General features: G+C 38.0%; 3 protein-coding genes across 7 annotated transcripts in view; 1 reads left to right on the forward strand and 2 right to left on the reverse strand.

Annotated features, from left to right (window-relative positions):
- Positions 1-4,102: 4,102 nt before the first annotated feature.
- Positions 4,103-17,207, reverse strand: LOC114352109 (N-acetylgalactosaminyltransferase 6-like). Its single transcript, XM_028303567.1, has 10 exons — positions 17,191-17,207; positions 16,127-16,377; positions 15,519-15,696; positions 12,263-12,380; positions 11,257-11,367; positions 9,272-9,430; positions 8,454-8,516; positions 7,512-7,648; positions 5,627-5,738; positions 4,103-5,149 (listed from the first exon to the last, which is right to left on the reverse strand). Exons 1-10 carry the CDS (start codon positions 17,205-17,207, stop codon positions 4,952-4,954), a joined length of 1,344 nt encoding a protein of 447 aa, XP_028159368.1. The 3' UTR covers positions 4,103-4,951.
- A 305-nt stretch (positions 17,208-17,512) lies between these two features.
- LOC114352119 (vacuolar protein sorting-associated protein 33A-like) lies at positions 17,513-21,176 on the reverse strand. The gene is made up of 8 exons (XM_028303589.1): positions 20,964-21,176; positions 20,485-20,684; positions 20,029-20,208; positions 19,544-19,664; positions 19,124-19,277; positions 18,627-18,790; positions 18,139-18,309; positions 17,513-17,668 (listed from the first exon to the last, which is right to left on the reverse strand). The coding sequence occupies exons 1-8, from the start codon at positions 21,078-21,080 to the stop codon at positions 17,531-17,533; spliced, it is 1,245 nt and encodes a 414-aa protein (XP_028159390.1). The 5' UTR covers positions 21,081-21,176; the 3' UTR covers positions 17,513-17,530.
- Positions 21,177-22,338: 1,162 nt separating this feature from the next.
- Positions 22,339-23,444, forward strand: part of LOC114352115 (small G protein signaling modulator 2) — a 58,665-nt gene continuing 57,559 nt past the window's right edge. For 4 of the 5 annotated variants that reach the window (XR_003655836.1, XM_028303582.1, XM_028303583.1 and 1 more), the window contains exon 1: positions 22,339-22,560. Coding sequence is in view for 4 of the 5 variants with exons in the window: in XM_028303582.1 (XP_028159383.1) it covers positions 22,542-22,560 (19 nt within the window). In the remaining variant the exon portion in view is untranslated. The remainder of the gene's footprint in view (positions 22,561-23,444) is intronic. The other variant, XM_028303585.1, reaches the window with a different exon arrangement.

The raw sequence follows: 23,444 nt of genomic DNA on the forward strand, positions 1-23,444 counted from the left end.
GTATGTAAATCTTGCAGAAGTTAGCTTGCTATTTACACAGTGGTAAACAGCTTGCGGAAGTCAACTTCTGCAAGTTTTATTGCTAGTCTAAACCTCACTTTATAGTCGAGATGGGGAAACAAATTATCCGCCAAACAATATGTCTTAAAATAAAATATATTTTAGAGTAAACTAGCACTAATAAATCAGCACATCATCAGCAATACTGTTTCTACAAATGTATTTTTTACACTTTTATGATTAATGTCTGTCTGTCACAGAAAAACTTTATCGCGCGCGTCCCTGTTTCAAAAACCGGGATAAAAACCATCCTATGTCCTTTCCCGGGACTCAAACTATCTCTATGCCAAAGTTCATCAAAATCGGTTCAGTGGTTTAGGCGTGAGCAAGACAGACAGACAGACAGAATTACTTTCGCATTTATAATATTAGTATAGATTTTGCCAGACTATAATATACACTCTCATTCCGATACTCTCCGCGTCTAGTGCCACAAGTGCATAATTACAACTAGTGATATGTTTCACGATTATTTCAACACACATTAAACATAAACATCATAGACTCGAACACACAAATTAAACATAACAGTCATACAACTAAACTTAACATACAAAATTCGTCGCCAAAATCTTGAGAAAAATATATTTCATCTATAGCCTGGTCCGCGAGCACGTAGAATTTTGTCCAATAACCCCAAGCTACCCATCCTTATCGCTCGCGCGTATTTGTATTTGTATGTTGTATGTTGCTGTCGCGCTCGCACACTCACTGCGGGCGCCCGTCGCACAGTCGCGACAGCAATATAATGAGGATCATTTCGATTTTTAGCTGTGAATGCAGATTTATAGGGCTAAGAAATCCTTAATACACAGTCCAAAAATTTTTGTTCTACGACAAAAATTGACGAAGTTATGGCCAAATTACTAAAAAAGTTCACTGACCGCCCGGCGCGGGGACGATGACGTCATTATATCCGATCCGAACGCTGCCGGCGTACTGCGTGGATAGAAAATATTTTTTTCTAGCCAAACTATCAGTTTTAGAGAAAAACTTGTAATGACATTTATTCATCAGAATAAAGTAAGCTATCGATAAGTAATTTTTAAAAATAGAAATTGTGAAAAATAACGCAAAAAATCCATACGCTCATACGATTCAATGGGGCCAGAAACTGGGTATGACTTGCCTCTCCCCCCTCCCACCAAGGTCAGAAGCTGGGTAAGGCTTGCCCCTCCCCCAGGCTATAAGCTGGGTATGACTTATCCCCCCCCACCCCCAGGCCAGAAACTGGGTATTAGCATCATATTATGTATTATTGTCGGCCGTATATGTGTCGGCCGTTTGGTGTAGTGGTTCGAAACGGACTACTATTCCGGAGGTAGCGGGTTCGATTCCCGCACAGTACAAACATTTGTGTGCATGAACATATTTGTTTGTATTGGACTGGGTGTTTTCTATGTATAATAAGTGTATCTATGTATAAAAAAAAAAAGAAGCGCAGTGTAAAATGTCTAAGGATATTTATTATTATTACGTTTGTACGCTTTGGAGCTCACGGGTCAAAAGTGGCCCGGTCCTTTATAAGGCTTGCGTGGGGATACAGATCCAACACGTAGAGGCCGTTTTAAGCGCAAAATAATCGACAAAAGTTAATTACTATTATTAATATTATGTTAAATACTACAAACAATCATTAAGTTACACTCACCCCAACCGCGTCTCTCCGCATTGCATCGAATCCTATGAAAATGTGGTTTTTGGACATAGCGATACTTATTTTTAACAATTTTTATTTTTAAAAATTACTGGTCGATGGGTTACTTTATTTTGATGAATAAATGTTATTAAAAGTTTTTTTCTAAAACTGATAGTTTAGCTGGAAAAAAATATTTTCCAACCCAATAGTACGCTGGCTGCGCTCGATTCGGATATAATGACGTCACGCGGCCTTGCGTACGTTGACTTTTAGCGGCAAAAACGGCCTATGTTTATTACTTAATATCTTCGTAAGTAATGGTCCGATTTGGATAATTCAAAAAGATATATCTTTCTTATGTCTTAAAGATTAACGTAGATACTAGTTTTATTGAATTTTCTACAACAGTACTGATCCTCATTACGCGCGAGCGATAAGGATGGGTAGCTTGGGGTCATTGGACAAAATTCTACGTGCTCGCAGACCAGGCTTTACCTAGTTAGGTATAGAATAAATGATTCATAAAAATAAGTTTCTAAATACATTGCTACAAGATTGGAATTTGAAAATTCATGTCAATTAATATTGTTTTCAGAAAATATTGCACATTTTAGGTAAGCAATTACTACTTGATCAGTTATAAAAATACTTAAATATAACTTCATAATTTTTGTCTATCCAAGCAACATGTTTAAAAATATTTATAACAATTTAATACTAATAAATAATACATAAATAATATCTTTGGGATCATATTTTATATTTATATGCGAGATACTATATTATTTTAGTAACTAACCTGCTTTAGTAAGTTAGTAGGTCACGCATGACCTACTAACTTACCTGACCTGCTTGAAATAAATAGTGTGAATAGGGACATTATGGCTCAGTTGGCTTTTTTCTTATATTATGTAAGGAACTTGAATTACTCTAGTTAAATGTACCACAAAATGGGTATACATTAACTGCTTTGTTGGAATTTTTCTTTCGCTTAGAGGAACGATTCTTTTTTTCAAAAGTTTAAATGAATACTGGGAACCAATTTAGACAAATAAACTTACATAAACTTAAAGATAAATAAAGCCTCTTTTTATATAAACATAATTCAAATAAAATTATGACTACATATACACAAAATAATTATATGTCTAGCGTCTACCCACAAAAACCAGCAGCTTTTGTAAAACATCAATTCTATAAAACACTATGGCGCAGTCAAATGTGTCATAATTTGACTATAAATCTATTCTAACTTAACATTTTACGAATAATGTATGTAGAATTATTCCAATTCCATACATTAAAAATACACACGGCTTACATAACTCTTTTAAAATTAAAATATATTATTATTACCAAATAAAATGGATTACTCACCAGTTACCACATTTAACAAGCTTAAATAGTGATGTGTGCGCCCAATAAATGCATTACTATAGTAGTATAGTTCTTGCAACTCACGAAGGCGAATGAGCTTTACTTGTGTACGTGTACATGCACATAACGATAGTGTAAGTTCTATCAAAACTTTTGAAAAACGAACAGTAGCGAGCCACCACACATGTAAAGCTCACTCGCCTTCGGGAATTGCAACAACTATGTATAGTCTGGTCTGCGAGCACGTAGAATTTTGTCCAATGACCCCAAGCTACCCATCCTTATCGCTCGCGCGTAATTATATTGCTGTCGCGCTCGCACATTCACTGCGGGCGCCCGTCGCACAGTCGCGAAAGCAATATAATTACGCGCGAGCGATAAGGATGGGAGCTTAAGAATTCTACGTGGTCATAGACCGGGCTTTATAAATAAACATCACCAAAAATACGGCGCTCTCTGTGATTTCGTAAATAATAAGGGTCATTATAATAGTATTCCATTTTCATGCAAGCTTGTTTCAAACATATATTATTGTTATTTACGACAAAAATATTTAAAACAGAACTGGCAACACCTATTTACGTCTATAAAAGTTCAGATTCCTAACAATACTCTATAAGTACTGATTATATCACATATCGCCCAATAATTATTCTAATCTACTTAATTAGAAGCAACATTAAAAGCTTTATAATAACATTTCCAATAAGAAATATCAACTGTCCAAATAAGTCAAAATGGTTTAAATAAGTTTTAACATCCACGTAAACTTTCTTCGGTCACAAACACTTCGTTCCCATGCTATTTTATTGTATATTAGTAATTTTACTAACTATTGAAATTCTTAAAATCTTTTATATCATGCAACACTTAATTCCGTATTTCTAAGACCCAGAACAGACGGTGAAACGCAACTGCAACGAAACTGCAACTTTCTGATGATTCTGATGAATGAAACTGAAACTGAAAGTTTCAAACTGGTCGCGTCATGTGTGGTCTCTCAACGGACGCTACGGCAGAAACTTAGATGCAACTCAAAAGTAACTACAAGTTGCAATTTCGTTGCAGTTGCGTTTCACCGTCTGTTCTGGGCCTAACCCAACTTTTAATGTAGTTATCCCGTAATTTCAAATGTAACAATTAACGACACAGTAAAATTAAATATCTATCAGCACATCGATAATACTATGGCAGTACGTATTTTCCCTAAATTTTTAAAAGCATCCTATTCATATACGTAATGTGTAATACGTTAGTCGTCCATATACGTACTCGTATAACTAAATAATTCTTAATACATTTAATGATAGAGTGGTTAAAGAATGCCCTGTAGTTAGTTAGACCACATTTGAAAACCGTATGTGTTATTTTTATTAATATAATAATTTAAATAATATTAAAATACCTGCAACACCATCAAGACGTAAATATCAAATGTGAGTACTTTTAAACAAGATGTGTTTAAAATCGATTAATTAATAGATGTAAAGATTACTTTTCAATTCAAATCAGTGAATTGTCAGACATTCGAGCCATAGACAATAAAAAATATGAATCGTCGAATTAATATTGATATCATATCAGACTAAGAGTTGATAAGTGAAAACCTCGTAATGTGTGTTGAGGTTTTTCTTACTTATTTTACATTAAAAAGTGTTTTTGATAAAAATACACTTACGAGATTTTCACTCGTCAACGACGATAAGTGATAGTTGAATGTAATTTCACTGACTTTGAATTTACTTTGGTCTATGGAACAAATTATCACAGGATGGTAAATGCAAGCGTTTTAAATTTAATAATCTGTTAAAATCCTAACACCGGACCTGCCTGTCTTAAATCTATGGGCAATTCAACGTTTTAAAGGTAAAAAACTTACTTATACTCCTCCACAGGGCCTGTGACCTTCAACGGCATGGTGTCCCACTTGGCGATGGTGTCGAGGTCTACCTTGTCTATGGTCCAGCGCTGGGTGTCTTTGGTCGCGTCGCACGGGTTAATGTAAAGCGCGTGTGTGGCGCGATCGAACTCCACGCAGTTTTCGTTGCCGCCGTGCTTTATTTGTTGTGTTGACTGGAAGCAGACATAAGATATTGTACTGCTTGTAGATTGTGCTGTGTAGTTCTGAGTAGAATAGGGTCACTCTATCTCCTCCCAATAATGTGGGAAAAGGTAACGAAAGGTACAATATGCGAACGTTACGCCTCCCCAACCAGTTTGACCAGCCTTGAGGATTGTAGACCAATCTTTCTTTGGTAACATTACGGGTATATAACTAATCTGACCACTTTTTCCCATCACCACTGCAACTTCCCCACGCTCAACTAATCAAGGTTGATTAATCCCGGGGGATAATACGGTAAGTGTAGAAGATAAAAGAAAATGGGAGGAGTTGTTATACAGGGTGTTAGGTAAATGGGTATATGAGCCGACACTAGCCCATGTTAACATGGCCATATAAATGGTATGGTGAAGTCAGAAAATTGATATCTTCATTTTAATTATTTTAATTTTTGTGTCAATAAATATCATCTTATGGTGGTGACTCACCGGGCGGTACCTCCACAGCTGGTTGCCGCCACCAAGATGGCAGGCGTACAGCTGCAGGCTGCGCCGCGGCCGCGCGTCCGGCAGGTCCCAGCACATGTTCCTCTTCTTACACCTGCAATTACAATTACAATTGGTATACTTATGGCACAGATAATACAGGGTGGCCAGGGAGTTGACGTTCAAAGCTAAAATTTAGATTTCTTACATCAAGGTGTATCTAAATCACCATTTTGCTTACTTTAGGACTTAGGAGATAAGAGTTAATTTTGTGATTTATTCTTAACTATCCCTATGGTTGGTTTTTATTTTTTTCTCACTCTGAAAGCTTCTCTAGCGTAAGTAAGTAAAATCAAACTACAAGTGCTTGCCAGAGTGAGAAAAAATCTCATAAACAACTATATGTGATAGTTTAGGATAAATTACAAAATTAAAACAACTATATGTGATAGTTTAGGATAAATTACAAAATTAACTCTATCTCCTAAACTAAGCAAAATCGTAGAACATACATGGGGGTGATTTAGATACACCTTGATGTAAGGAATCTTATCTTTGAACGTCAACTCCCTGGCCACCCTGTATAATACTAATACAGATACCTTATCCCATAATAGAAACGGGGACGACTTAAGTCAGCAAATCCTTCGGGCTACCGAAATAATATACCGTTCATAAGTGCCACTTGTGGTCTAAACTGAATAAATATTTTTGATTTTGATTTTGATTTTGAAAACTCGGGCTAGCGCTAGTGTGCCGCGGCGGGCAGCGAAAAGGACATTGACCAAAAATGTATGGAATGTGGTCCAAATGTCCACCACTAATGAAACCTATGTAGTAAAATAGTCTACTAAATACTGATTTATTATATCCAAACCGCAATCAAAAATATGCTGTCAGTAAAAAGTTATGACTGAATGAAAAGTCTGTTTTTTACCTTTTCATCCGAAAAATGTTCTTGATATCATTCTATCCATTGCACATTTTGGACTAATCTACGCATGTTATGTCATGTCGTATGTGGCGCGGGGTTGAGTTTTATTAAATAATATTTTACTAGGTGTGCCTACGACTTTGTACGCGTGAAAATAATTTTTACAACATTTGTCTTTACTGCTCCGCCCCTATTGGTTGTAGAGTGATGTTATTTATCCTAAAACTATCCTTGATAAATGGGCTATCCATAACAAAAAGAATTTTTCAAACCGGACCAGTAGTTCTTGAGATTAGCGCGTAAACTACTACAATTTTTCAAACAGTCATAACTTTTTACTGACAGCTTATTATTTTTTCGTCCCATACTGAAAATTAATCTCTATTTAATGGACTATAAGTCAATATAGGTCTCATTAGTGGTAGACATTTGGACCACTTTTGGTCATTGTCCTTTGTCCGGCCCACGCTCCACGACCCGAGAGTTCCCGCGGCTAATTTTAGCAACTTGTATGGTTCGAAGTTGCGGGATATTTATTTGGCGTGCTATGTCAAAAGATGGCACTAAAGTCAATAAGTTTACTGCTTTACTGATGAAGGCATGTACTAACTACTAAGTAATCGAACAGATATAAAGTCCGGTCGCCGAGCACGTAGAATTTCGTCCAATAACCCCAAGCTACCCTAGTGCTGTCGCGACTGTGCGACGGGCGGCCGCAGTGAGAATGCGAGCGCGACAGCAATATAATTACGCGCGATCGATAATTATGGGTAGATCGAGGTCATTGGACGAAATTCTACGTAATAGGCAACCGTACTTTAGTAGGATGTGATCTCAAAGTCAACTCAGTTCACAACCCTATTCAGTGGTGATATTAACTACCGTATCCTGTATTCAACATGTGTCCTTAACTTAAGACACCTTGGTTTTCAGACCACAAACCAGGTTACTCACTTGATGTCCTTGTGCCAGGACAGCACGAACTCTTGTTCTGCAGTATCGGCATCGGAGCACTTCCGCAGTTGTAAGATATCCGTTTGTCCGCCGTGGTGTGCGTCGATACAGAAGCTTGGGTCGATCACTGGCTTTACCTGAAATATTATAATAGCATTGTAGACGATGTGGTCGCCAGCGTGAGGAAAAGAGAAGTGAAAACACTGAAGTGTAGTTTTAAAAACCGATCCCGGCGGCAGGCGTGCGCGCCCTACCAAAGATGAGTTGCGACTGTCAAGTAAAATGATTTTAGGAACACCGCACGATTGCCCCCCAGATACGCTCATTTATTAAATAACAATAAAGCTTGATAACCAAAGGGTCCTGAACGTACATAAGGTAAGTAAATACAAGTACATCATACAGGTAAGTATTTGCATTGCTTATTTACTCTAATTGATTACTGAAATGACTATAGTAAGTGATTTTAACCAAAATGAAGACGCCTAATCTGTTAGTTTTAAGTACAAGAAGATAAGGTGTGTAAATAAAGTCAAAAAGTGATCAGGCGCTTCCTATATTTGTTTTCCTTTATTTTACATTATTTATTTTGCTATTATACATACACAAATGAAATATATTTTAACGATTTTACTTTATTTTTCAGGTTTTATTTTACAGGTTTTGCAGCAGTGTGGCCATCGCCAACAAGCATCATGAATCATCAGCCTGATTATTACAACATGAGGCCTGAAACTGCGTTATGCGGACGCCCGCGCATTTTCGCTTCGCGACACACACAACTCCATGACGCGGCTTTAGATTGCAGTGCTTTCACACATCTACGAGTATTTAGGCATGGTTTGGCAAAGACTTAGTAGTATTGCAGATAAGAAATGAAAAGGAAAAAGAGAAAGGAACTAACAAATCCGAAAATATTTCAATTTAAATGAATAAACTCACCCTTCCTTCCGCAAATGGTTTGGGTTCCACTGGTGGGTATTTTAGTGTCAAGTCGAATGCAACCTGAAATCCGAAATTATATTCATTTAAAAAACGGCAAATTACGGATTGGACATCGCAAACCAACAAGGATTCCGTAAAATCGTACAAGATTAAATACCATGTTTTCATTGCCTAATACCTTCAAACAACGCAAAACGCAGTAAATTTTTAATTTGAACCTTTGAACAACCCACAGCATAACATAACCAAATTTTTCATTATTTTTGGACCTTAGGGACCCTCCATAAATTACGTCATATCTCAAGGGGGAGGAAGAGGGTCAACGAAGTATGACATCGTTTGATAAGGGGGTAGGAGGGGTCCTAAATTTCCAGACGGCAAATTGTAAAATATGCGACGTCACACTAGGGAGGTGGGTCTCACAATAAATGTGACCGGTTGTGCAATGACAGGAGAGGGGGCCAAAATCATGAAATTCGTGTGACGTAATTTATGGATGGCCTTTTAAAACAAGCGAATATGGTTCAAAATATGGTGGGAACTATATTCCCACTGCCTTATAAAGGCCTAATTCGGTGCCTCACCTATTTGTTTGTCACCTGTCATCCGCTTTGCAATGGAGGGAAGTCGAACCTTAATTTCGAACTCCTCCTATGTTCTTCTGATTAATTTCGTTGCGGGTCCAATGACAGTTTAACTTTCCCCCGGGACAAACTTGACCTTCATTGGTTGGGTTTTTGCGGCGGTCAAGCTGTAGATCCTGGCTACACAGGAGTTGCAGTGGTGGGAACGAGAGGTGGGAATAGTCCCGTCACCTGGGTGATGAACCAGCGGAAGGGCTTGCACTTGAGCCGCTGGCGCAGCGCCTTCTGCTCGGAGATGTCTCCGGGGTCGATGCTGAGGTACTGCGGCCGCCGGTTGTACAAGTATTGAGCGTACTCGTCCATCCATACTTCGGCTACTCGCCTGTAATTCTGGAGGGTAGAACGAAAAATATTTACGTGAGAAAAAGATTTCATTTTATTCATTTATAAGCACTACCGTGCCCCCAGATAAGTAAACCTTAGACCAGTCTTTCCCAAAGTGGGCGATAACGCCCCTTGTGGGCGCTGCAGGTTTTTTAGGGGGGCGGTAAGAGACCCAGAAAAAAAAATCGGGACGTTGTGTAGAGGCTTGGGAGGCGTCATTTAATAGGAGGTCTCTTAGACACCGACTGAGCACTCGACTCTCGACTACAAATGAGGGCGCTAAAAAGAATTTTTTCTCAAAGTGGGCAGTAAACAAAATAAGTTTGGGAACCGCTGCCTTAGACAGTTTAAGCAACGACATTTTTAGATCGTTTCATCCACGAAAACGCGCCACTATTCTTCCTCTAATGTTTGAGTGTTATCGGTACACGCTAAATTATCCATGAGTGCACACGCACACTACAATAATGATGCTCGGATCAAACTCCCCGCACCCCGCTCTTCCCTCGACCAAAAATTGCTAGGGCGCGTTTTTGTGGATGAAACGATCTATAGTCCCAAACTTTGCAAAGCTTGAACCCATAGTTCCATACCGGACAATGAATTGAAACATACTTAAAAAAAAACTTTTTTAATTATATTAAAAAATATCCAGATTAATACAAAGAAATATTCATACAAAAACAAACAAATATGTAGTTGTATTCTGTGGAGAGCGTATCTTACGTACAGTCAGCGTCAAATACTTCGGTACATCCAAAGTAGCCAAAAAGTTCGCAACACGTCTTTGTTGCAATCGGAATAAGGTAAGTTCGCAACACGTCTTTGTTGCAATTGGAATAAGGTAAGTTCGCAACACGTCTTTGTTGCAATTGGAATAAGGTAAGTTCGCAACACGTCTTTGTTGCAATTGGAATAAGGTTTTGTTATCACTTTGGGTGTCACGAACTATTTGACGCTGATTGTACTTCTCCGTGTACGTATATGTGAGCGTATACATGAGCGATACGAGCCAAGGTGCAAGCTTATGTGAATCCGTGAGCATATACAAGGTGGAAACGATAAGTGATCTCATTCAATACTCAATCATTTATTGCATAACCACATTAGCACATTCACATTAGGTCTTACAATTTAGGCAGTTATTTTTTATTTTTTCTGGGACCTACCATTTATTATTATTATTCTTACGCATGAATATTTTGATTATTTTTTCGCTTGGTGTGCAGACGAAGGTGCATCGTGTTAAACGCTTTGACATCATAATTACTTTCTTGTGATGGGAGCTGTTTTGCAATCGGAGTGTGTAGCCTGATGTGCTGTCGACTGTACCTACCTAGTCTTTGTTCATTAAGTAACAGTGTTGTATTCTTCGCCTACCAGTAAGGAAATCGGTGTGTTTTTTTTTTAGTGATAACTGTGTTACTTGTACTGCAACCGGAGTAGTATTGCTGTGTTATAGCAGTGCTTCTTGGCCTCCGAGTATCCACGGAAGACCAGCGTCGTGGTGTCCCTTACGACACCTCGACATGATGCTGAGTGGATACCGTTTCGGTGACACGCTCATTACCTACTCTCTTTAATTTTGTCAAATATTTTTGATGCTGTTTTGTGTCGCTGAATAAAATATTTTATTTTCATTTTTTTTTCATTTTCATTTTCAGTTATACAATGTGGACCCAGTTAGGGCACAGCAACTTTAGGAAGGAGACAAAACGACGATCTAAATTCTCAGTAATCAGTTTTTCGATATCTTGTATAGTTTAGAAATAATCGAGTGAGATCACTTAACGTTTCCACCCTGTATGTCACGTGCGAGTGTTAAGACGTACCTTGCCGACGAAGTCTCCGTGTCCCGGGTTGGGGAAGGGCGCGAACTTGCGGTAGATGTGGCCCACGCGCGAGCACGGCGCGTCGTACATGGCGCCGCCGCACTGCCAGATCTACGAACGTTATTAATCAATGACAAAGTTGATGCTAACTTCTGACTCTGGTTATACAAAGTTATTTTTTGTATATACGAAAGCCGAAACACGTGTCACGTATTTTAATCTATAGAATCAGTATAAAAAAATTTAAAATTATACCTTAAAAAAGCTTTCCAAGCTTTATTTGTTGTCCCAATATCCGCACGCGAGTGTAGACATCATACAGCGCGCGGCACTTTCGTTGTTGACAACGCAATGTTTGTTAAGCTTTGACAACATTTTCCTTACGCGCAGAACATTTTAGTAAGGTGTCCGTAAATTATGAATTTGTAAATATTATTTAGTCAAAATGTTACATGATATAAAAAATATTGCGATGGATTCTATCACTGATTCTGAACAAATAGTTTTAAGGTTTCGTATATACTAAAAATAACCTTGTATAGGAGTAAGAAGGAAGAAACAACTGGTGGTATATGAAAATGAACACGCTCAAGCTAAAAATTTCAATTCAGCAACCGGGGGTAAGTCTACTAGCGCAAGACGAGGCCTAATAGGTTCTACACCAAGCTCTGAAGTACGGAATCATCAATCTAAATGTTGATTAAGTCTGCAATATCCTAAGGCTGGGTTGCACCATCTTACTTTAACTTTAACAGACGTCAGAAGTCTGTCAAACTGTATACAAAAACACTGATGATGAATATAGTCACAGTTAAAATAAGGTGGTGCAACTCAGCCTAAGCGAACGGTAACAAATCAAAGTTTATAAGAATTGGACTCAAAACGAACATCCAAGTCGAGAGAATCTCTCTTAACACTACGTGAGAACCATCTTACTAGAATCGCTCCGTCCGAACAGAAGCAAAGCATTCACGACTTTATTACCAGTAAATAAATCACATTTTACCTTGAAGCTGAGCTCGTACTGCTCGCCGCCCCAGATGTCGAGGCCGGGGTCGTAGCCGCCGAGCTCCCAGAAGAACACCGCCGAAATCGCGAATAGACCCCCAGCCATCACCGGACTCCTGGGAACGCAGAGATAAACGAATAAATATAGAGACAAATAAAAGGGACATACAGGATATGCCTGACAAGATATGCTTTTAAAACCAGATTCAAGGCTTATCTTCTTGAGCGTCAAAAACTGATGTAGTTTTGCACGTAACAATTTTGGGGACTGTTTGCACGTATCTACTGTTGGTATCTGATCTTGTGCCTTGTTATTCTCATTATCATTGTCATGTTTGTTGTTTCTGCTTTACTTAAACTTATGCCAAAATGTGTATGTGTCACCGTTGCTCAGTTGCGTCTTGTTTTTTAATGTTTACCTGCGCCTCTCCACCACTACAATCAGGCGACCACTGAAAACCAGCGTCGTGGTGCTACGCACTGCGGCATTATGCTGAGGAAGCCTATTTGGCATAATTTTTAAATTATTTTTTTATCGTATTAATTTTCTGTAATTTGTTGTTCTAGTATGCCAAATAAATGTATTTTCTTCTTCGTCTTCTTCTAATTACACAGACGAATAATAAATCTATACTAATATTATAAAGCTGAAGAGTTTGTTTGTTTGTTTACTTGAACGCACTAATCTCAGGAACTACTGGTCCGATTTAAAAAAATATTTCAGTGTTAGAAAGCTCATTTATCGAGGAAGGCGCTATAATATCATGTACGCTATAATATCATCATGATACGAGTAATAGGAGCAGAGCAACAATGAAAAATGATGCAAAAATGGGTTTTCACGCGTACGCAGTCGCGGGCACAGCTAGTCAAATTATATTTTTCGCCGCGTGGTGCGTAGCAACTGGATGTGCTAGTAAAGCTTCAACCACACCAACGCGTGCAGATCGCGTACAGGTCGACATCTTTGGTTGGTGTGGTTGAAGCTTAAGTAACGACATTAACTGATCGACCCTGAAAACGGAGAAGAAGAGAAATTACTTCAATCGACCAGATAACTTGAGATAACATAGCATAGTAGAAATGACAGTCAATGTTGCAGCAAGGTACCGGCAAGCGCGGCGAGTCAGGAAGCCGCTGGATGTAGATAGCTTTCAACCATTTTGGAAATCGTTGGAAAGACTTATGACTAAAATGATGAAGGCTGTAAAGATAATGAGATGACTCACTTGAAAGGCTCGGGCATGTTCTTCTCGTCCTTAGGCATCACGGGCAGCCGCTTATAAAAGAACTCCCAGTCAAAGGTACCTCGAGCGCCCTTGTCTTGCGCGCGGTACTATCAAGATGATGATGATGATAATGATGACGATGTTGACTCACTTGAAAGGCTCGGGCATATTCTTTTCGTCTTTAGGCATCACGAGCAGCCGCTTATACAGGGTGTTACTTTGCATTCTTGCCATATTTACAGAGGTGACTATATTACTGATACTGATCACAAATCCGTTAAAAAATAATGCCCGAAAAAAATTTTTTTTAATCTTGAGTATTTTATTTTATCGACAATGTGTTAAACACATCACTAATTATCGTAACGCATGCACATCACTTGTTGGCGATGGCAATGAAGACTTTTTTACTTTTTATTGTATTTTTAAATATCTATTGCAATCTATTGTCTTTAAAATGTCTTTTTGACACTTGTAAAAAACTGAGAAATCCATCAATCACAAATCACGTTATAAATTATACAAAAATGTCTGAAGTGTATTCAAACAACGAATAATTTAATCAAAATGGTGCCTGGAGTGTCTGCAAGACGTTTTAGACGAAATGCTTGATGACGTACCCTTAGCGTTACACCAAATGCTCTACTAGCAGCAGGATGGTGCTCCCCCACAATAAGGACGTCAAGTGTGCGAATAATACGTTTGGTGAACAGTGGATTGGACGAGTGGTCTAGTAGCTTGACCACCACGATCCTCGGACCTGACAGTCCTGACACCAATGGATTTTTGGCGTGACTTGAAACAACTGGTATGCGCAGAAGAGATAAACAGTGTAAACGCGTTACATGAAATGATTGTTTTAGTGAAACTGTGAGACAAAACGTTTATGTGTTGCGAAAACTAAAGCGGAAAACCTACGCTTCGCCGTGCTAGACTGTGCCTTCATCAGAACGGAGGACACTTTGAACACTTGCTTCGCAGTACGTAAACTTTGTAAGTAGGAACTTATAAATAAATAATTAATTGTGAATAAGGTGATTTCATTTCATACTTAATTTATTAATTTGTAAAAATAGGGTACAATGTTAAAATTAATTAAAACCCTAATAATTATTACGTATTTTTGACGGTCCTAAGCCCGTAAAGTAGAAACTGAGAGTAGAAAGGAAAATCTGAAATCACTGGATAAAAAGGCTGGTACCCAGAGCCATAAAACAACAGATTATTAAGAACTAGGCCACGCCCACTAGGTTTATTCCACTTGCACCTGTAGAACGTGCGAGACAAAATTGGTTTATTCCGATTTGTACTGAAAAACCAAATTTACTAAAATCTTAGTGTACTTTCTTTATGGGAGTCTCTTGTTTATCTTAAATAATAGGTATTGTTCCCTACTTTTATCTCTGTGAATATGGCAAGAATGCAAAGTAACACGGTGTAGAAGAACTCCCAGTCAAAGGCACCACGAGCGCCCTTGTCTTGGACGCGGTACTATTATGATGATGATGATGATGATGATGATGATGATGATGACTCACTTGAAAGGCTCGGGCATATTCTTTTCGTCTTTGGGCATCACGGGCAGCCGCTTATAAAAGAACTCCCAGTCAAAAGCTCCATGAGCGCTCTCATCTTGCGCACGATACTATCAAGATGATGATGATGATGACTCACTTGAACGGTTCCGGCATGTTTTTCTCGTCCTTAGGCATCACGGGCAGCCGCTTATAGAAGAATTCCCAGTCAATGGCTCTTCGAGCGCTCTCATCTTGGGCGCGGTACTCTCAAGATGATGATGTTGAAAATGATGATGATGATGATGACTCACTTGAAAGGTTCCGGCATGTTCTTCTCGTCTTTAGGCATCACGGGCAGCCGCATATAAAAAAAACTCCCAGTCAAAAGCTCCACGAGCGCCCTTGTCTTTGGCGCGGTACTATCATGATGATGATGATGATGATGATAATGATAATGATAATGATGATGATGATGATATTGACGATGGTTATAATGATGATGACTCACTTGAACGGTTCCGGCATATTCTTCTCATCCTTAGGCATCACAGGCAGCCGCTTATAGAAGAACTCCCAGTCAAAGGCACCTCGAGCACCCTCGTCTTGCGCGCGATACTCGAAGGTGTCGTAGGCCACCACGTCGATGAACGGGCACATCACTACCCGGTAGTTTAACGCTATGGGCTCTGAAAGGAGACATTGGAAGGTGAGATGATGGCAATTTATACACTATGTGGTTGAAATAGGAACGATTTTGCAACAAAAGTGACGTATGGAAAGAGCCTGACTGATTTTTTGTGTGGTTTCTTCTCAGATATGGCCAACATTATTGTCCCAAAACAATGCCAGTGTTTAAGAGGGACGTGTAAAAGTGCATTTTAAAAAAATGTTTGCAAATATAAATTACCTACTTATATTTTATGAATTTTTTATGACTTGCAATCTACTACTTGTACCTTCACTTGTCATGTGCTTGGCTACGTAATGACCTCAGATAGTCGCTGGCGTTCATAAACTTGTCTAGTTAGTAACATACTCAGCAGCGATGGAATGCAGTTGACATATTGGTCTCCCCACTTGGCCAGTCGCACTGCTTCACTTGGCACTTTGCCATACCCAGCAGCGGCGGGAGCCAGTTGACGTTGGGCTCGGTGTGCGAGTCCAGGAATATCAGCACGTCCGAGGTGGCCAGCTTGGCGCTTGGCCAGTCGCACTGCTTCACTTGGCACTTGGCTACATACCCAGCAGCGGCGGGAGCCAGTTGACGTTGGGCTCGGTGTGCGAGTCCAGGAATATCAGCACGTCCGAGGTGGCCAGCTTGGCGCTTGGCCAGTCGCACTGCTCTTCCATTTTTTATGATATTTCGACTTTTCAGAGATAATTTTCACCAACGATTTAGAAAACCAAGAGGGATAACGAGAATTATTATTAACTGTCTTATGGGGAACATGACTAGAAACAATTCCATTTATAGTATCATAAAAAATATCAACGGCTTCTTGGATACTTCTATCGGCCAGCAGTTCATGCCAATTGACCGACCTAATTTCGCCATTAATAATATCATAATTAGCTGCACGAAAATTCGGAACAACTCGCAGCGCTGGTCGAAGAATTCGCGGTTTAATATGAGACGTGCGAATCGACAGAGCAGGGTGGTGCCGGTCCTCCGCAACAAGAGGTGTCGGACAACGATTGACAAGACATTCAAAATTGACACTTTGAAGTTTCGAAGGTAAATTACTAGAAATTCGCTTCTTACAAATGGATCTCTTCGAACTCAGCCTGGACCTTCAACACGCCCAGTGCCCTCTAATATACCTCTAAAAGGCTGTATGGTGTTGAGCATTTGATCCTCACCAGTCAGAATCGTAGGAATTGTGCTTTATGCAAAAACAAACAAGTGTTTTGCAGAATTTCGTGCCTAAATTGTACTAACTGTGTAATTATTCAAGGTCCTAAATTAACCAAATAACATTATTTTACACTATTTGCTATAATTTGATGAAATTATAAACTAATTGTGTAATAAACACGACTTTTATTTTAAATACTTTATACTATGAAAATCTACATTCTGGTCCAATATATGCCCATGCGGTCGTTTTCGACCAACAGAACTTTTGCAAAAAATAACAAAGCACATATTTATATTTTCATAACACTTCTTAGTTACTTACCTTGGAAATATATTCATTTCAATATTTCAATCGCAATAATCGTTTAAAACAGAATACATAAAAGAATATTTAGATTTTTGTAAGACTGAGTGCACTAATTTCAACAACAAAAAAATCAGTGAAATTCAATTTCAAATTCTAAAAAAAGTGGCTGCGTACGAACTTAGTAACTGTTAAATTTCATTAGGAAGTTCTTTCAACATTATATTTATAGCGCTAAAACAGAAAACAAACGTACAGTTTTTTTGTAATTGGCATCGCAAGAGAACATGTACCATTGGGTCGTTTTCGTGCCTCTGGGCATATATGGGTTATGTAAATGAAAATCTATAACACTTGTTTAATTTAGTACCTTAGTCAATGGCTCTTTCTTGGCGATGAGGTCTTCAATAAATGGACACACTTTTTCATTGTCGATGCAATTTACGAAGTCCTCTTCGCATTGGATGGTGTCGTGGAAGTCGAAATCGTCGGTCGTCTGAAAAGAAAATAATTTTGACGTGAAACTATAATAAATAACTTTTGGTTTCATCCAGATTCAGGATCACTGTAAGTACTTTGTGGTACTTATATAATTTTATTAAACTTGTATTTTTTTTTAACAATAATACATATTATAATGTCATTAGTTCTTCTCAGAAAGTACTTATCACATTCGACACGGAAATAGACACCAATAGCATTTTCTTCCGTCTTTTTGTTTATACCTCTTATTCTAACTAGATTTTACTTACCCCCTTTGTTCATACCTCTCCTCTCTTTTACTTTTACATCTTGAATCATACCTCAAGTTTTTCCTTCATACTTCTTTTTTAGTTCATACCTCTTTTTTATGATGCGTCAGTGAGTACTAATCTGCGCGACTTTGTCACCCCCTGATGCTTGGCACCCGGGGCGGACCGCCCCCACCGCCCCCCCCCTTACGCCGCTACTGTACCTCATTTATACCTCTTTAATGTACTCGGCGATGGCGGTGTGCGTGGCGAGCGCCTGCTTGTTGGCCAGCATCTGTGGCAGCCGCGACACGAACTGCTTGATCTCCTGCACCGACTTGTCATTGTGGCGTTCGTCGAGCTGCGTCTTGATGACGCGGGCTTTCTTCGAGAGTGCTGCGCCCACCTGAGGTAAGAAATAATAGTTATTTTGGTACCAACTTTATGAGAGTGCAATCAACGCTCTTCTCTCGTTCTATTAGTGAGTAAGCTAAAAGCAATTGTAATTCACTTGGATCAACTAAGTAAATGGTGTTTTTGCAAGACCGTGGAGAAGCCCGAACATGAATAAGTGTACTATAATGGCAGAGTTCAGAGCTTTGGCTAAAACTAAAATTTTTCGAAGACAAAATTCGGGCGAGTCCCACACAATATTTAAATAAATTGCAATACATTATTGTATTTAAATTGAAGCATTTACTTAAGTATTTATTTACAACATACCGCAGTAAAGTTGCAATCTCTCAGTTCAGCGAACAGTTCCTCGCTGGAGTTGAGTATGATGCGTTTCTTCTCGCGCGCGGTCACTTCAGGGCTGGCGTCGTCTGGGCTCACGAACTTGTGGCCGGGAAACGTCGCCGTAGAGTTCTTGATGCCGAATAGCTCGTCTGAGAACAAAAGAATCAAATTTATTTTGTACCTCTATTTTTATTTTGTACCTCTTAGCTATTTTTTTTGTACAAAATATGCGTTTTAGTATCTACACTAGTTTGTTAGGTAGAGTCGGATTTTTCGTAATTCCTTCACGCAAAAATTACTGGACGGATTTTCATTAAAACTAAATGTTAATGCATCAGAGTAGCACATAGGCAATATTATCTTAAAGTCTGCGATCAGAAGCTAGTAAGTTATGACCCAAGTGATTACTTGCTTAGTGTTGTTTTTGTGACCTAAAAAAATAAGGGAAAAGCTGCAATGTCAAAACAAAGATTAACACTTACCAATAAGTCCTTCGTATGTGAGTTGTGTCGTCATGACACTGGTGAAGTCGATGGCGCGGTCCAACAACAGCAGGTGGTCAATGCAGGACGTGGCGGAACCTTTCGGGCCAGTTCCCTGTTCTTCTTTGTTCAGTCGGCAGAGCAGGTCCCATACCTGGCCAGTTAGAAAATAGTTTTAGAGTCAGTATATTTTAAAATAGAGTTCAGAGTAATTTTTTTTAATGTTTACTAGTATTTGTTATACAATTTTATTGCTAACTGTACTAGCATGTCTACCTACATTCAGCTAAGCTAAATATTATGCTTATGTTTGGAGTGGGTTGACCACAATAGCTTCATAGTTCATGATGATGAAACTTTTCAAAATATTTGTAATTGAAACTGATTCTGAGTATCTTGTCCAGTCTGTATTTTACAAACCTGTTTAGCAGCAACTCCTTTGCCAAAGACCCGTGGTATGATGCCATACAGTTGCTGTATGGTACGCAGGGCCTGAGCCGAGTTGTAGATGCATGTTGGGTCTCCCTCAAGGTAGTTTTCTCTATGAAAAAGTAATAAAATGTTGAAATAAAAAAAAAATTAGTATTGATTTCAATTTAATGAGTAGGTAGAGACCATTATATTAATATGTAAACAAGGGTTTTTATGATTAGGTATGATAACATTTTAATTAGTTACAATTCTGGTTTTTAAACACTAGATAAAATGGGTTCAAAGTGCAAAATATGAATGTTAGAATCATTAAAATTTACATGAAAATATTGATATTAAAATTTTTTCAAGTGAAAGCAAGTAACCTCTATGACTTGATATAGGTAATCAATAAATAAGTGTGATATCATTTTCTTACACATGATTAACACAATACTTTAATTTATTAGCTATTGTTTTCTAAAATTGCTCACCTGAAGTCATTCTGTAGTTCCAACGACATGACGTCACTCTCAAAGGGGAAGATGTCACACTTGAACTCTTGGACGGAGAGGTTATTGATCACTCCCCTGTTGGAGAGATGCTTCTCACAAAGCTCACTTCTCCGTGGCACAAAAAATAGGTGGAATTCCACAGGAGTACTTTGCTTGGATCTGCAAAAGTAAAAATATTGTTTCAATAATTATCTTGAGAGTATTTAATATATGAAATAGACTAAAAAAAAATAACTTTGTTGGTTATCATTAGAGGTCTAATTTAGTACATAAGCCAACAATTTAACAGTTTGTTTGTAGTCCAGATAAAAAGGATTCTCATTTTGATTCATAAAGTGTTTGATAAATTGATTTGGTAATTTGTAAACTTATCAATAGGTATCAAAATTATTATAATAAGTAAGTAAACAGACATAATTGTTATTATAGTTTTACCTCAAGGAAACAATATAATCAGCTACAATGTCCATCAATGTCAGTTTTGGGCGGGCAATAAACACAATATGCTTGACGGAAATTGTGGGGAGGCTGCCAGGACGTAGCGGGAACATGTCAGCGACTTCATGCTCCTTCAGCAAGGAGTATTGAGCTACCAGGCCTACTGGGCCTGCCAGCCACTCATCCCATATTGTCACCTATAATAAGAAATTTAATTGAATCCAAATGTTTTTTGGTTGGGAGTTGGGACAATCTACAAATTTTATCTTCTTTGCAATAAATTATTTGTTACATTACAGAAGATTATAAGGACTTCTTTTTATGAAAATATCCATGTGCCAGTGACGTGATTTCGTGATTGTAACACATAAATCCTGTAATATTTAGGTAGTTTGGGATAGGATTTCACAATACGCATTATTTATCATTGTACCAACAAGACAAACTGCAGGAAAATAGAAATATTATAATCTTACTTTTGGCCCTTCACAAAGTTGTAGTAAGTTTAGCAGCTCTTTTCTCATTGTTTCTTGCACTAGAGCCACGTTTAATCGGCCCCCTGATAAATGAGTGCTCATCTTTGCCTCCTTCATTGTTTTAAATTAGTTTAGAGATTTAAAATTATAATAATTTGTCGTTCCAAAACACAAAAACAGTGGCTGATGAACAAAACAACACGTCAAATTGACAGCTGTTAGCATGACGTCTGCTGTCGAAAAATTATGTGTATTTTTTTTAATTCTTAAACAGCGCAAGGGAAGTATTAAATTTAATTAAATATACATTTTATTATACTTCCAAAATTCAATTACTCTAAATTGGTAGAAAGTTCATTGAATGTGCCGTTCCGGAATCGAATCGCCACGTCTTAATACAAGTTCATTGTATTTAAATTATGTAGTCTTTTCAAATTAGAGACACCGGGTTTGCATAATTATGAAAAACGGAACGGACCCAAGTTCTACAGAAATGCCTTCAGATTTCAGGAGTTCCAGACTACATATTCGTCATGTCTAGACTGAAGTTCTATATTGCTGATAGAATCACAGAATAATAATAAGTACACAGAATAATAATAAGTAAGTACTACGATAGAATTATATACCTACTCGTTTAAAAACACGAAAAGTAGGTAATTAACCGACGCCGCGACGGTAACGGCACAATTTACTTAGATGATCTTAACGTTAGAAGGCGATCTCTTCCAGACAATCCGGAAACGGTTAAAATCTAAGTAACCTCCTCAATAAAAATATTTTAGTGGTATTTGGGATTCGATATCTCCCTTTCACTAGTAATTTAGGTAATTTCTATTTATAATAATAAATCATTATGCTAATATTATGCTGAACCCAATCAAAAAACGATAGCTGACCTATTATTATGGTAATCGTGATTGACAGTTTGGAAAAAGAAATCAAATAAGTTATCTTTAGGAATAGGGGTAGTCATAATGGCCAGTGTTTGTAAACAAATGCAAATAAGCGCTCGATGAAATTATTAACATTAGATAGTAATAATTAGGTCACTTAAGTATGGATGTTCGAAAAATTAAGTAAATTAGGAAGTAAATTACTTAATCAAAACTAATAACTTTTAAACTAATACTACTTAATGGTTTTGCCTTGGTGGAATGTAATTTTTTAGCTGATGTCTTGACCTTACTGATATTATAATGTGCACCAACTCGTTTCCCAACAAGAAGATTTAGTCTTTTTAGACCCAACAATCACCGGGGGGTACGGATACCTACCACACGACCATCAATCTTAGAGACCAGCTAACTCTACTCGGAGCCCCGAGCTATACCTATATTGTATTTGTACATAAAGTTGTACCGAGCGACCGGGTGTTATCATTCGCTAGGAGCGGGCGGTGCGCGCGGCGCTCATCGATTTTTCCACAAAACAACTCATTTGAATCCATCACTGACATTACAAACACGTTTAAAACAAACCGCAGACGTTCCGTACGCGTTTTACACGGTGTCAGTGGAAAATGTGAGTGTTTTCCCGCGAAAATAATGCAACTCTCCCCGCGCGAGGAAAACTACTATGGCCGCCCTGAATAAAGGTAAGGTTCAACTTTTTCTCGTGGGATAACAGTTTTGTTTTCTTAAGTTATTTGGATTGTGTGCGATTTTTATGCAAATGTGATGTGGAAGGTCGGCTTTTTAGGGCAGCCTGTAAGTTTGTTTGAGATGATAACAGCGAGTGTGGGCGAGAAATGGCCATGTGAGCGACTGTTTGTAATCTTGTTTTCATGGTATTAGAGATAACGTGAACGACTTTAGCTAAACTTAATTTGGAAAAATACCAGTTTCATTATCTATTATTTTTTTGGTTTAAACGTAAATTTCAGTTTTGTGAGGATTTGGTATGCCTGAAATTAATTAAGTTTTATTTAATTTTTATTTCACATTGTTCGTTTACGAAGCATCTACTTAATGTTGTTTTCTAACTTGCATACTATCTGCACAGTTTTCGTTTCACATGCTAATTTGTTCAAGTTGAACCATGGTTAACGATCTATTTACGTATTCCACACTTGTTGCGGGCTATCTCTACTTCACTAACGGTAAACTTACTTTAGTTGTAGATAAAATATGATGGTTCAGTTTAAATGCTAAAACTTCGTTTAGTATGTAGATAATAACGTGTAGGAGAAACACAAAATCACCAAAAATTCAGTCTTTAAGTAGGTATTAGTTTTTTCTAATGAACCAACCCGTACCCCACGAACTTAGATATTAATTAAATGAGTTCTAGTCCGTAAGTCCCAGTTTAGGACTATACTTATTTCAAATAAGTTATTTGGGTTCGTATACCTACTGGTTGAAGTTGAAATAATAAAAACAAAAAAGTAATCTATTAAATAAATGCTGTTAGATCAGTCTATGACAGAAATAAAAAACAATTGCTTTTAGGGCATTTGCATACCTTGGCTTGGGTCCACCA

This window comes from Ostrinia furnacalis, unplaced genomic scaffold (assembly GCF_004193835.3).
Source record: "Ostrinia furnacalis isolate ACB-3 unplaced genomic scaffold, ASM419383v2 OfSCF1253, whole genome shotgun sequence".
NCBI lineage: Eukaryota > Metazoa > Arthropoda > Insecta > Lepidoptera > Crambidae > Ostrinia > Ostrinia furnacalis.

Bases quoted from the DNA above. Each gene is read 5' to 3' on its own strand.
- LOC114352109 (XM_028303567.1), bottom strand. The intron at 15,697-16,126 runs GTATGGCAAAGT...GTCTCCTTTCAG, and splicing joins CTGGCTCCCGCCGCTGCTGG to AGCCCATAGCGTTAAACTAC. The intron at 5,739-7,511 runs GTGAGTAACCTG...TTGTAATTGCAG, and splicing joins TCCTGGCACAAGGACATCAA to GTGTAAGAAGAGGAACATGT.
- LOC114352119 (XM_028303589.1), bottom strand. From the start codon at position 21,080: ATGAAGGAGGCAAAGATGAGCACTCATTTATCAGGGGGCCGATTAAAC. The intron at 20,685-20,963 runs GTAAGATTATAA...TTCTTATTATAG, and splicing joins AACTTTGTGAAGGGCCAAAA to GTGACAATATGGGATGAGTG. The intron at 18,791-19,123 runs GTAAGTGTTAAT...TTTTGTTCTCAG, and splicing joins CACATACGAAGGACTTATTG to ACGAGCTATTCGGCATCAAG.